The following is a 12,616-nucleotide window of genomic DNA, read 5'->3' as shown; positions in this document are numbered from 1 at the left end:
CTTTTGGGGATGTATTTTTGTAAATGTTGAGCCTGTCCAAGCATATAAAAATATAAAATTGATGAGTTTGAAATGGTTTATCGATGTGTATTCGTCTGCTTTTTGCCTTATTTCTGCCATGGGAAATCAATGGTGGTATGTCAGATTGAAATGGTGCCAGAGGTTGTCTAATGAAGAATAATAGCGTCTCAGTGCGCAAGAGAATAATCCCGTCTTGACATCAGACGTGCAAATTTATAGATTGAGCTTTGTGTTCCAATGTCACAACTTGCAGTTTACAGTGGTAGATCATTGCAGGAGAGAGGTAGCAACTTCTGCGAAAATAAAGCATATATATGTGCCTTTTCAATCCTGAGGGTCTGCAGTAAAATGGGCTACTTAAGTTGTCCTTTCTGACAGCAATCACAGTTACAGAAAGGGCTTGGAGCTCTCAAATATTTTGTAATCCAATTGTAATTTTCAGAACACAGCTCTGTAAGTTTTGTGTTATCAATGAAAAAGAATAGCAAAAACATGATTTGTAGTAGACAGCTTTTTAATTTGAACTATTCCATAGATACATCACAGTCTTTTCCCTCTACTTACCTACCTGGAATTACTCCAGTAATGACCCACTGCTGAAAGGTGGTGTTTCATGATAGATTACTATTGTATTCCAATGGTAGAGGCAGACATCAGTACAACACCTTGCTCAAGTCAGCCATTGTACAAGCGTGCATTTGGTCAGTGGTAGTAGCTGTACAAAAAACCATTAGAGAAATCACAGGTGAGCCTGATCCTGCCTTAGCCCAGCAACCATGTGCATTCGCTTGCAGCAGAGATTGCTGAATGCTGATTGGAAATGAGAATGCTGTTATATTTTTTTCTGTTCCCACCAGCAAGTTAAAACCTATAGTACTCCTAGTATTGGTTAACTTAGCACAACCCACAGACTTTGACTTTGGAAATGTTGTTGTTCTGAATGAATATTATTTTGGTTCTGGTTTAGTTACACTATTGACTTTTGATTATAGTGTAGTTGAAAGCAGGGAGGTACAGAGTAGGTGCACAGGATTCATTTACGAGCTGTTCATATCTGCCAGTTTTCAACATTTATTGTTACTTTCCATGCATGATTTATTTTGATGCAAACATCTGATTTATCTTTACACTGACCAATATTGATTCCATTTATGAAGTATTTGTTTGATCTGTGGATACTGAGGAGTGTGTATTTTAAACAGAATAAATATGGCTTGTCTTTTATACAATAAGTCTAATTAGTTTTTTTCTTTATCTGATCCATAGGTGATGTGTCACCGATCAGTATGTCCCCCATCAGCCAATCACAGTTTATTCCACTTGGGGAAATTCTTTGCTTGGCCATCTCAGCAATGAATGCTTCAAGGAAACCAGTCACACAGGAGGCACTCATGGAACATTTAGCTACCTGCTTTCCAGGTATGTTTTTAGCGACAAATACTTTGCAAAATATATTGAGGTTAGCACCAATTCTGAATTTAACAATGTCAAAAAGGTATTTTGTTTCTTCAATGTCAAAAGAAGTTTTAAGTGACATAGCCCCACAATATTGTAGTCAAAGCTATATGTCTAAGTGGTGAATCAGTATGTGTTTGCATCAATACAGGAAAGACTGATGAGGTAAACGATCTCAACTCTCTGCTGCCTTCTAAGAACCTTATGTAAAGCAAAAATAGAAAATACCGGAAAACATACAGTAGATCATCACCTGTAAGTTAAGTAGAAAGGTTAACATTTTGGGTATAATGTGTTTTTTTACAGATGCTGATTGTCTTGCTACACATTTTCAGCACTTTCTGCTCTCTTGCTTTAGATTTCAAGGCTTTTAAAAAAAAATTTGCAGAGCCTTATGTGAAACAAATCCCATAATGGGCATGTTAAGTTGCTTATATTAAAATAGAGCGTAGCTTTTTGGTATGACCTACACATTTAATGCACTCTCATGTGTAATTTATGTCAAACATTGTCGTGATCTGTTCCAATCATGGGCAAAGCCCAATTATTACCATTATAGCTTTACACGGGTACGATTGACCTTTATAATTAAATTGCTGTGTTACCAGTTTTGGAGGGAAAAAAAATTCCAGCCAATGATTTCAGATGTGCTGGCAGCATATGGTAGTAGAAATTTAGAAGTCAACTAGTTATTATAAAAGAATTTCAACAAAAAGGATCTGCCTTTATATTATTACCAACAAGTATTAAGTTCAGTGATTGAGCCATTCAATTGAACAAATTGCTCAGCATTCTATCAGGTGTCATCTTTATTGTAAATACCAATAATGGACCAACTGTGGCATTTTACAGTGTTTTAGTTACACCAGTTCAGGCAATGCTTAACAAGTAAATTGTACTCAAACTAGCTGTCTTTTAGTTCCCATCCATCCCTCCATTAGCAGCACTGCCTTCAGCCACCAGACCCTTAACTCTTGGCTTCTCTTCAGAAAACCCAACTACCTTGCTACTTCCTTTCCAACATTGGTAGTCACTTCTAATCATATTTTCCCATTTGCTGCTTGGTGTCCCTTGGCTGTATCCTGTTCTGCAGCAAAAAATGCTCACCCCTCATGCCTATGCTTTCTGACCCCTTTTGGCTCTCAGTCCCCCAAAGCCATACATTTAGTATGTGCATCACTCTGTTATGTCTGTAACCTCCTTCAATGCTAGAACTCCCGGCTGAACTTTCTGGTCCACTGACTCAGCCTCTGCGCACCCCCCACCTTTCACTCCGGCTTTACTGACAATGCCTTCGGCCATCTATACCTCCCTAAACCCCTTTGCCTCTCTACTCCCCTCTCTTCATTTAAGACTCTTCCTAAAAACCACATAGTTGGTAAAGCTTTAGTCATCCCTGTGATATCTTCTTCCTTGGCTCACTATATCTTTTTCCCATCTTACATCTGTAAAGACTTGTGATGTTTCTCTCGGCTAAATGCACTCTATAAACGTAAGTGTTTGAATACTCAGTCAGTGAGCATATTCAAGGCTGCACCAATAGGCATTTGGACTCTAAGGAAATCAAAAAATATGGGAATCAGGCAAGAAAGTGGAGTTGAGATCAAAGATCAGCCTAGATATCACTGAATGGCAGGTCAGGTTCAAGGGGCCAAATGGTCTACTCCTGCTCCTAGTTCTTAAGTTCAGGCTTTAGTCCAGAGTAAAATCTCTCTAAGAACATCAATCAGTCTTTCAAAATTTTCTCAGGATAAATAGGAGAAAGATTTTGACCAACAGTATTTTTTTTTTATATATTCTTCATTCACGGGATGTGGGCTTCGTTGGCTGGGCCAGTATTTATTGCCCATCCCTAGTTGCCCTTGAGATTGAGGGGGTGAGCTGCCTTCTTGAACCATTGCAGTCCACGTGGTGTAGTTAGGAAGGGAGTTCCAGGATTTTGACCCAGCAACAGTGAAGGAACGGTGACATATTTCCAAGTCAGGATGGTGAGTGACTTGGAGGGGAATTTCAAGATGGTGTTGTTCCCATCTATCTGCTGCCTTTGGTTAAAACCTGCAGTGCATCTAGTCGATGGTACACACTGGAGGTCAGTCTAAGCTGCTACTGTGCGTCGGTAGTGGAGGGAGTGAATGTTTGTGGATGTGATGCCAAACAAGTGGACTGCTTTGTCCTGGATAATGTTCAGCTTCTTGAGTGTTGTAGGAGCTGCACTCATCCAGGCAAGTGGGGAGTATTCCATCACATTCCTGACTTGAGCCTTGTAGATGATGGACAGGCTTTGGGGAGTCAGGAGGCGAGTTACTCATTGCACGATCCCTAGCCTCTGGCCTGCTCTTGTAGCCACTGTATTTATATGGCTAGTCCAGTTCAGTTTCTGGTCAGTGGTAACCCCCAGGCTGTTCATAGTGTGGGGGATTCAGTGATGGTAATGCCATTGAATCTCAAGGGACTATGGTTGGATTCTCTCTTGTTGGAGATGGTCATTGCCTGACACTTGTGTGGCACAAATGTTACTTACTGCTTGTCAGCCCAAGCCTGGATATTTTCCAGGTCTTGCTGCTTTTGAACATGGACTGCTTCAGTATCTGAGGAGTCGTGAATGGTGCTGAACATTGTGCAATCATCAGCGAACATACCCACTTCTGACCTTATGATGGAAGGAAGGTCATTGTTGAAGCAGCTGAAGATGATTGGGCCTAGGACACTATATCCTGAGGCACTCCTGCAGTGATGTCCTGGAGCTGAGATGACTGACCTCCAACAACCACAACTATCTTCCTTTGTGCTAGGTATGACTCTAATCAGTGGAGAGTTTTCCCCTGATTCCCATTGACTCCAGTTTTGTGAGGGCTCCTTGATGCCACACTCGGTCAAACGCTGCCTTGATGTCAAGGGCAGTCACTCTCACCTCACCTCGGGAGTTCAGCTCTTTTGTCAATGTTTGAACCAAGGCTGTAATGAGGTCAGGAGCTGAGTGGCCCTGGCGGAACCCAAACTGGGCATCAGTAAGCAAGTTATTGCTAAGCATTTACTGCTTGATAGCACTGTTGATGACCCCTTCCATTACTTTACTGATGATGGAGAGTAGACTGACGGGGCTGTAATTGGCCGGGTTGGATTTGTCCTGCTTTTTGTGCACAGGACATACCTGGGGAACTTTCCACATAGCTGGGTAGATAAATGCCAGTGTTGTAGCTGTACTGGAACAGCTTGGCTAGGGGCGTGGCAAGTTCTGGAGCACAAGTCTTCAGTACTATTGCCGTGATGTTGTCAGGGCCCATAGCCTTTGTATTATCCAGTGCCTTCAGCTGCTTCTTTTATGTCATGTGAAGTGAATCGAGTTGGCTGAAGACTGGCATCTGTGATGCTGGGGACCTCCGGAGGAGGCCAAGATAGATCATCCACTTGGCACCTCTGGCTGCAGATTGTTGCGAATTCTTCAGCCTTATCTTTTGCACTGCTGTGCTGGACTCCTCCATCATTGAGGATAGGGATATTTGTGGAGCCACCTCCTCCAGTGAGTTGCTTAATTGTCCACCATCTTTCATGACTGGATGTGGCAGGACTGCAGAGCTTAGATCTCATCCATTGGCTGTGGGGTCACTTAGCTCTATCACTTGCTGCTACTGCTGCTTTGCACGCAAGTAGTCCTGTGTTATAGCTTCACCAGGTTGACACCTCATTTTTAGGTATGCCTGGCGCCGCTCCTGGTGTGCCCTCCTGCACTCTTATTTGAACCAGGGTTAATCCCCTGGCTTGATGGTAATGGTAGAATTGAGGACATGCTGGGCCATGAGGTTACAGGTTGTGTTTGAGTACAATTCTGCTGCTGCTGGTGGTCCACAGTGCCTCATGGATGCCCAGTCTTGAGTTGCTAGATCTGTTTGAAATCTATCCCATTTAGCACAGTGGTAGTGCCACAGAACACGATGGAGGGTATCCTCAGTGTGAAGGCGGGACTTCGTCTCCACAATGACTGTGTGGTGGTCATTCCTACCAATACTGTCATGGACAGATGCATCTGTGGCAGGCAGGTTGGTGAGGATGAGATCAGGTATGTTTTTCCCTCTTGTTGGTTCCCTCACTACCTGCCGCAGGGCCCGTCTAGCAGCTATGTCCTTTAGGAATCGGCCAGCTCGGTCAGTAGTGGTGCTACCGAGCCAGTCTTGGTGAAGTCCCCCACCCAGAGAACATTCTGCACCCTTGCCATCCTCAGTGCTTCCTCCAAGTGATGTTCAATATGGAGGAGAGGCTGTACAGTAATCAGCAGGAAGTTTCCTTGCCCATGTTTGACCTGATGCCATAAGACTTCATGGGGTCCAGAGTCGATGCTGAGGACTCCCAGAGCAACTCCCTCCCGACTGTATAGCACTGTGCCACCACCTCTTCTGGGTCTGTCCTGCCGGTGGGATAGGATATACCCAGGGATAGTGATGGTGGAGGTGGAGTCTGGGATATTGTAAAGAATGACTGCGTGAGGATGACTATGTCAGACTGTTGCTTGACTATTCTGTGAGACAGCTCTCCCAATTTTGGCACTAGCCCCCGGATGTTAGTAAGGAGGACTTTGCAGGATCGACAGGGCTGCGATTGCCATCGTTGTTTCCGGTGCCTAGTCGATACCGTGTGGTCTGTCTGGTTTCATTGCTTTTTTTTTGGACTTTGTAGCAGTTTGCTACAACTGAGTGGCTTCATAAGCCATTTCAGAGGACATTTAAGTGTCAACCACATTGCTGCGTGTCTGGAGTCACATGTAGGACCAGGACCAGACAAGGATGACAGAAATCCTTCCCTAAAGGGGCATTAGTGAACCAGCTGAGTTTTTTTTACAACAATCGTTGTCATCATTGGACTTTTAATTCCAGATTTTTATTAGATTCAAATTCCACCACCTGCCATGGTGGGATTCAAACCCAGGTCAGAGCATTACCCTGGGTCTCAGGATTACTAGTCCATCGACAATACCATTATGCCATCACCTCCCCTCCCCATGTATGATGAGAGTGGGTCAGGGAGACCACCATTATTGTTTCTCTCTTCACTAGTTTTCAGTAAGCCACCTAAGAGTAAAAAGGAAGATTTTGAGCTGGCAGGTACGAGGACATTGGATTCTAGATCCATCTTCTGTCATAATTGTTGAACAATTTATTATGTCTTAACATAACACTTCACAAAAGTAACAGGTGCCATATGTGATTTGATCTTACATGAAAGACCTGTTTACGTAACAGCTGTTAGCACAAATTAACTCTAATTAATGGCCAATACAAGTAAATAGATCAATGTAATGTAATTGTGGAAAATTTTGAATGGGTATATTTTGGAGGAAATCCAAATTTTAAAAATGCAGTTTTCAAAATTTACTTCAGAGTCCAGCTGATTTTTAAAAAATATATTTTATGGTCAACTGAGACCATTTATAATACATTTGCATGTTGCCCACATTATTAGTATCAGAGTTATGTGGTGTAATAACCACCTTAGCATACATGTATTGGGTGAGCTTCTCTAATGTTAGTGTGGGATTGCAACCAAGTGGAGAAAGTAAAGTTTGCAATGATAAACTGGGTTTAACAGAGTTATATTATTTTTATGGAGTTAAGATTACAGGGCATAAAAGTTTGTTTCATCAGGACTTTGATTACAGTGACATATGTAACAGGATCAAAGAATGAATCAGTTTGCAAGAGTTTCATGAATGTTTAGACATAACCAAACACTTAGGGACGGATTTTTGTGAGTAGTAGAGACTCCATGGATCTTTAAAAATAGCAAACGGGACCTGGACTCAGAAGTCCGACCCTGATGTCCAACAGATCCTATTTGCATCAGTAGGGGAATGGGGGCAGAGTGTGACTCACACATGAGGGAAACCCAAATTCAGTATGGCCCTTCTTGAACTCAGTGCTGGAGTTCAAACAGAGCCCATTTTTGCTATAGCAAGGGCCTTAAGCCGCAGTGTGGAAGTAATGAATTTTTATCATAGAAGTAAATTCCCATGAAGGGCAGATATGGTTTGTAGAATTGTCGAACTGTGCAGTTATTTAAATCCCCAACCCTTTAACAATCAAAAAACAGCCTGCCTGTTTCAGTGAGAATTAAAAAAGCACAAGCTATGAAGTTATTAAAATCCCCAGCCCTTCAAAATTTTACAAAAAAATAGAGTATCAGTGAGGGTTGAAGAAAACCTGTTCTAGCAGTTTGATAGCTCTTGGGGAACTGCTATTCTTTATGCCATTATTAATGCTTCACTGCTTTCCGCAACTATAATTAACTCAGCACGGGGTTCCTAAATTCACAGTTTGGTAGACAGCTCAAAAAGGTCTTTAAAGGATTAATTGTCTTTGATATGATGTTATGAATACAAGTCTATTTGTTTTTATAAGAGATTGAGAGGATTTAAAAGTTTTGAATAGGCTTTCATGAATGAGAGTGTTCTTTTAACTATAGTAATAGAACAGTTAATAGTAATAGAACTGTAATAGATATTTTGACCTTTTATTTTGTTTCATCTCATCATGGCTTCTGAGGTCTGGCCATGGTGGATATTGGGTGATTTGGCATGGAGGGTGTAAGGGCAAAGGGTGGTAGGTGAAGAGCATGGGTTGGCATTAAGTTAGCAAGGGGACTATAAGGTCCATGGGGTGGCTTGGGGCTGGGGTTGGCATGGGAGCATGGTAATGGCATGGGGAGTGGAAGGGAGGATGATGGAGGGGGGTGGGTGGTGAGGGCTGGAGGGCCTAAAATTTGAGGAAACAACAGGAGCAAAGGCTCAGAGAACCAAGGCAGGCTTTTTAAACAGCCCACCTTGGGACTTGGCAACCCCTGTGGCTGCTTCCAGTCTGCATCCGGGGGCACTGGGCCTGACTGCATCCTGCATATGCGCCCCCCCCGGTCCCTAGGAGTGAAAATCAGGTTTGACAGGCCAATTTCACCCAGAGCATGGATATTCCCCAACTCGGCAGACCTGTCTCCATGGAACATTCGTCGCATGCACGATTTTCGCTTCGGGGTGGAAGGGCAAGGGAGTGATAGAGTCCCCGGAGGCAATTCAGAGGCGGCCAGGGGAGCAGGTGAGTACTGAGGTGAGCATTTTAACCAATCCACCAGTACTGAGGTGGACTGGTTAAAATGCTCACCTCAGTTTCCTGAGACTTTGGCCTAATTGTATAAAAGGATACTAGACTGTCTAGCCCTCACATTCCCACCCACCCCCATGCCCCCTCACACCAACATGCTACCTCATATCCCCATGCCACCTCTATAACCACTCACCAAGTATCCACTATGGGCAGACCAAAGGGGCCATGTGGAGATGAAAAAATACTAACCTTTTATATCTAAGGGAGCTCTCACTCATTCACACTTTATATTGAAAAAAAGCTCTCATTTGTGAAACCTGTTCAAAAATTTTAAATCCTCTCAAGTGGTCATTCTGTTTTAAAAGAAAACAAACTTCTATTCACTGTGTACATCAAAGGCAGATAATCCTTTGATAGCATCTTAAAATGCTTAGTAAAAATGTGAACTCGGATGCCTGCTGAGACAATTGGTTTTTGAGCTTTTGAAACTCAGCCAAGCATTCATAATGGGCTCAACTGCAATAACAGCCCTTGGGAAATGTCACCAAGGAAGTCTGCTAAAACTGCAGGAACAGATGGTAATTTTTTTCTAAGTTACGCCAGATGGCCTGCCAATCAATGCTCTCCAGCACTGGGTGTCTTTTTTACTCCAATTGAAAGTTGCAGACTGTTTTTTTTTTTTCATTTTTAAAGAGCTGGGGTTAAAATGACTTTACATCACTTAAACAGATCCTATTTGTCCTTCAAGCGTGTTTTCACCTCCTCTGTGAATTTCACCTCCTCTGTGAATTTCACCTCCTCTGTTAAGGCCCGTGGAACAGAGAAAATGCGGTCTCTTTGAACTCTGCAGTAATTTCAAATGGTCCTGCTGAGTTTGGGTTTCCTGCTCATGTGATTCACACCCCACCCCCTTCTCCTGCTGACATAAATGGGTTCTGCTAGATATGGGAGTGAGACTCCTACATTTTGGTCCTGTCCACTATTTTTAAAGGCCTGCAGAGCTAGCCCAACCCCACAAAAATTTGATCCTATAGCATGATCATGGTCATCAATGTTTACATGGAAATCTTTTAAGCGGCAGATATATTGCGTAGTCTTTCAAGAGAGATCATTCCTTCTGCAATAATTTATGAAATGAATTACAGTAAACTTCAACTCAATTTTCTTTTCCAACCATGCTTACATTATCCTTTATGCCATAAGCATTTCCAACCTCCAAGGTAGTTTTTATTTAGCTTTTCTGTTGTCCTGTTGCTCTCTGTCTCTCATAACACCAGAACTCTTAGTTGATACTGCAGACCTGCAATTTGAAGCAGCTCTGCAACATACACTGTTGCTTATCCCACATGGCCATTAGGTTCAGAATGTTTGCAGTAGATTTATTTTAATTTGTAGAATTTTAGGGCTCAGTAGCTCATTGTAGAAAATTAATATCCAGTGGCCCAGATTTTGCAGTCAGCAGTAAGCCAAAGACACTCCCACTGACCTCGAAGAAAGCTGCACTCAATGTCTCTGGCATGGCTTTCCCTTTCCTGACGGTGCCAAGGCAAGGGGATGATTTAGCTCAAACAGGCAGTCATGAAGGACTCTGTCTCAGAGAAACTCAAGAGTCGCCTGTGTACAGCGAAAATGGACTCTCACTGCATTGAAGATGGCTGGCCGACCTTCAGGGATAAAGTGCACTTCACTGCTCTAGAGACCCTTGGCCCTCCCTCTTGTAAGCATCAAGATTGATTGAATGAAAACAATGAGGTAATCCAGAAACTACTGGAGCAGAAACTTTGCCTCTAAAGGGTTTACCTCAATGACAGGTCATCACTATCCAATATCTGGTGAAACATCCGCAGGACTGTCCAGAGAGAGATGCAAAACACTTGACTGAATCGGAAAGCTGATGAACTTCAGTCATCTGCAGACCACAAAGTCTGGAAGAGATTCTAAAATGCTCTGAAACCTGTCTACAGGCCCCAGTCTACTGGTTCATCACCAATCCTCGGTGCCGATGGGTCAACACTGCTCTCAGAAAAAGCCCAAATTCTAGAAATCCTGGCAGAACACTGTAACCACATCTTCGATTGGTCTTCATGTGTCAGTGAAGAAGCAATCAACAAGCTACACAGGTTGGCATCAGCTCCTCTCTTGATGACCTTATCACGTCACCTGTTACAAATGACGAATGCAATCAAACTCCTGTCGAGCAGCACTAAGCTCCAGGAGCTTTTTTTATTCATTCATGGGATGTGGGCATTGCTGGCTAGGCCAGCATTAATTGTCCACCCTAATTGCCTTTGAGAAGGTGGTGGTATGCAGCCTTCTTGAACCGCTACAGTCCATGTGTTGTAGGTGGTGATAGTATTCCAGCTGAGCTGTACGTGGCTGAAGTTAATGCCTCATCAGGTAGCTTTCTAAACTCTTTCAGCCTATGTGGGGCAAAGAACCATCACGCAAGAATACAAAGATGTCTCTATTGTCCATTTATATAAGCGGAAAGGAACTCACCAATCTTGCGACAATCAGAGGAATCTCACTCCTCTCCATCACCCGCAAAGTTTTCACCAAAATCCTTTTGAACCGCTTAGCACAGCATCTCGACCAGGAGCTGCTGTCAGAGAGTCAGTGCTCTGTCAGAAAAGGTTGAGGAACCACTGCTATGGTTTACAGTTAGACAGCTCCAGGAGAAGTGTCAAGAACAGAACATGGACCTCTACATCACGTTTGTTGACTTGACCTTTGTCCCAATCAGCCATGAGGGCCTTTAAAAGGTAATGGAGAAATTTGCCTGGAGAAATTCATCACAACGGTTTGACAGTTCCATGACAGCATGCTCATGTGTGACCCAGATGGTGATGAGTCTTCTGACCCATTCCCAGCCACTAATAGAGTTAAACAGGGCTGCCTGCACACGCCAACCCTCTTCAGCATGTTTTTCTCTGTCATGCCCTCCGATGCCTTCCATGATGATGATCCTAGCATCGAAATCAGATATCACATGAATGGAAAGCTGCTCAGTCTGAGATGACTCCAGATAAAGACCAAAGTATCTAAGGGCATACTTAACGATTTCCTGTTTGCCGATGACTGTGCACTAGCTGCTGGTTCAGAGCTGGACATGCAATGTAGTATGGACTTGTTCTCCAATGCATGTGGCAACTTCAGTCTTACGATCAGCACTAAGAAGACTGAAGGAAGATACCGACATACTCCAAGAAAACCCTCATCTCAAGCCCAAGGTTTCATTTCATAATCAGCATCTGTCAGCAGTGGATAGGTTCACTTATCTTGGCTGCACACTCTCTCAAGCTGTCTATATTGATGGCGAGACACATGCAGGAATTGCCAAAGGAAGTGTAACCTTTGTCAGACTTCAAATGTCTGAGAATGAAGAGGAGTAGGTCTGCCTACCACCTAAAAGTCTATAGAGCAATGAACCAGCCATATAAATACTGTGACTACAAGAGCAAGTCAGAGGCTGGGAGTTGTGCAGCAAGTAACTCACCTCCTGACTCCCCAATGCTGGTCCACCATCCTCAAGGAACAAGTCAGGAGTGTGATGGAATACTCTCCACTTGCCTGGATGAGTGCAGCTCCAACAGCACTCAAGAAGCTGGACGCCATCCAGAACAAAGCAGCCCGCTTGATTGGCACCCCATCCAGCACCGTAAACATTCACTCCCTCCACCACCAATGCACAGTGATAGCAGTATGTACCATCTACAAGATGCACTGCAGCAACTCACCAAGGCTTTTTCAACAGTACCTTCCAAACCCACAATCTCTACCACCTAGAAGGACAAGGGCAACAGATGCATGGGAAGATCACCATTCTTTCACTGTCGCTGGGTCAAAATCCTAGAACTCCCTTACTAATAGCACCTACACTACATGGACTGCAGTGGTTCAAGGCAATGTTTCACCAGCACCTTCTCAAAAACAATTGGGGATGGGCAATAAATGCTGGCATAGCCAGCGAAGTCCATGAAAGGATAAATTGGTAGTCCAGCCCACTCTGCTGTATATGTGTGGGACTTGGACTGTATCAGTGCCACTTTCACTTG

At 43.4% G+C, this 12,616-nt stretch overlaps 1 protein-coding gene across 6 annotated transcripts in view; it reads left to right on the top strand.

The window, feature by feature from the left end:
* LOC121277098 (storkhead-box protein 2-like) overlaps nt 1-12,616 on the top strand; it is a 126,752-nt gene that overhangs the window by 102,085 nt on the left and 12,051 nt on the right. For 5 of the 6 annotated variants that reach the window (XM_041186099.1, XM_041186098.1, XM_041186103.1 and 2 more), the window contains exon 2: nt 1,288-1,440. In XM_041186099.1, coding sequence (XP_041042033.1) covers nt 1,288-1,440 — 153 coding nt within the window. Of the gene's footprint in view, nt 1-1,287; nt 1,441-1,627; nt 1,732-12,616 lie in introns of those variants that run through there. The other variant, XM_041186102.1, reaches the window with a different exon arrangement.

This window comes from Carcharodon carcharias, chromosome 4 (assembly GCF_017639515.1).
Source record: "Carcharodon carcharias isolate sCarCar2 chromosome 4, sCarCar2.pri, whole genome shotgun sequence".
NCBI classification, from domain to species: Eukaryota; Metazoa; Chordata; class Chondrichthyes; order Lamniformes; family Lamnidae; genus Carcharodon; species Carcharodon carcharias.
Note: the sequence above shows the minus strand (reverse complement) of the source record. Positions and strands in the feature narration are given on the sequence as shown.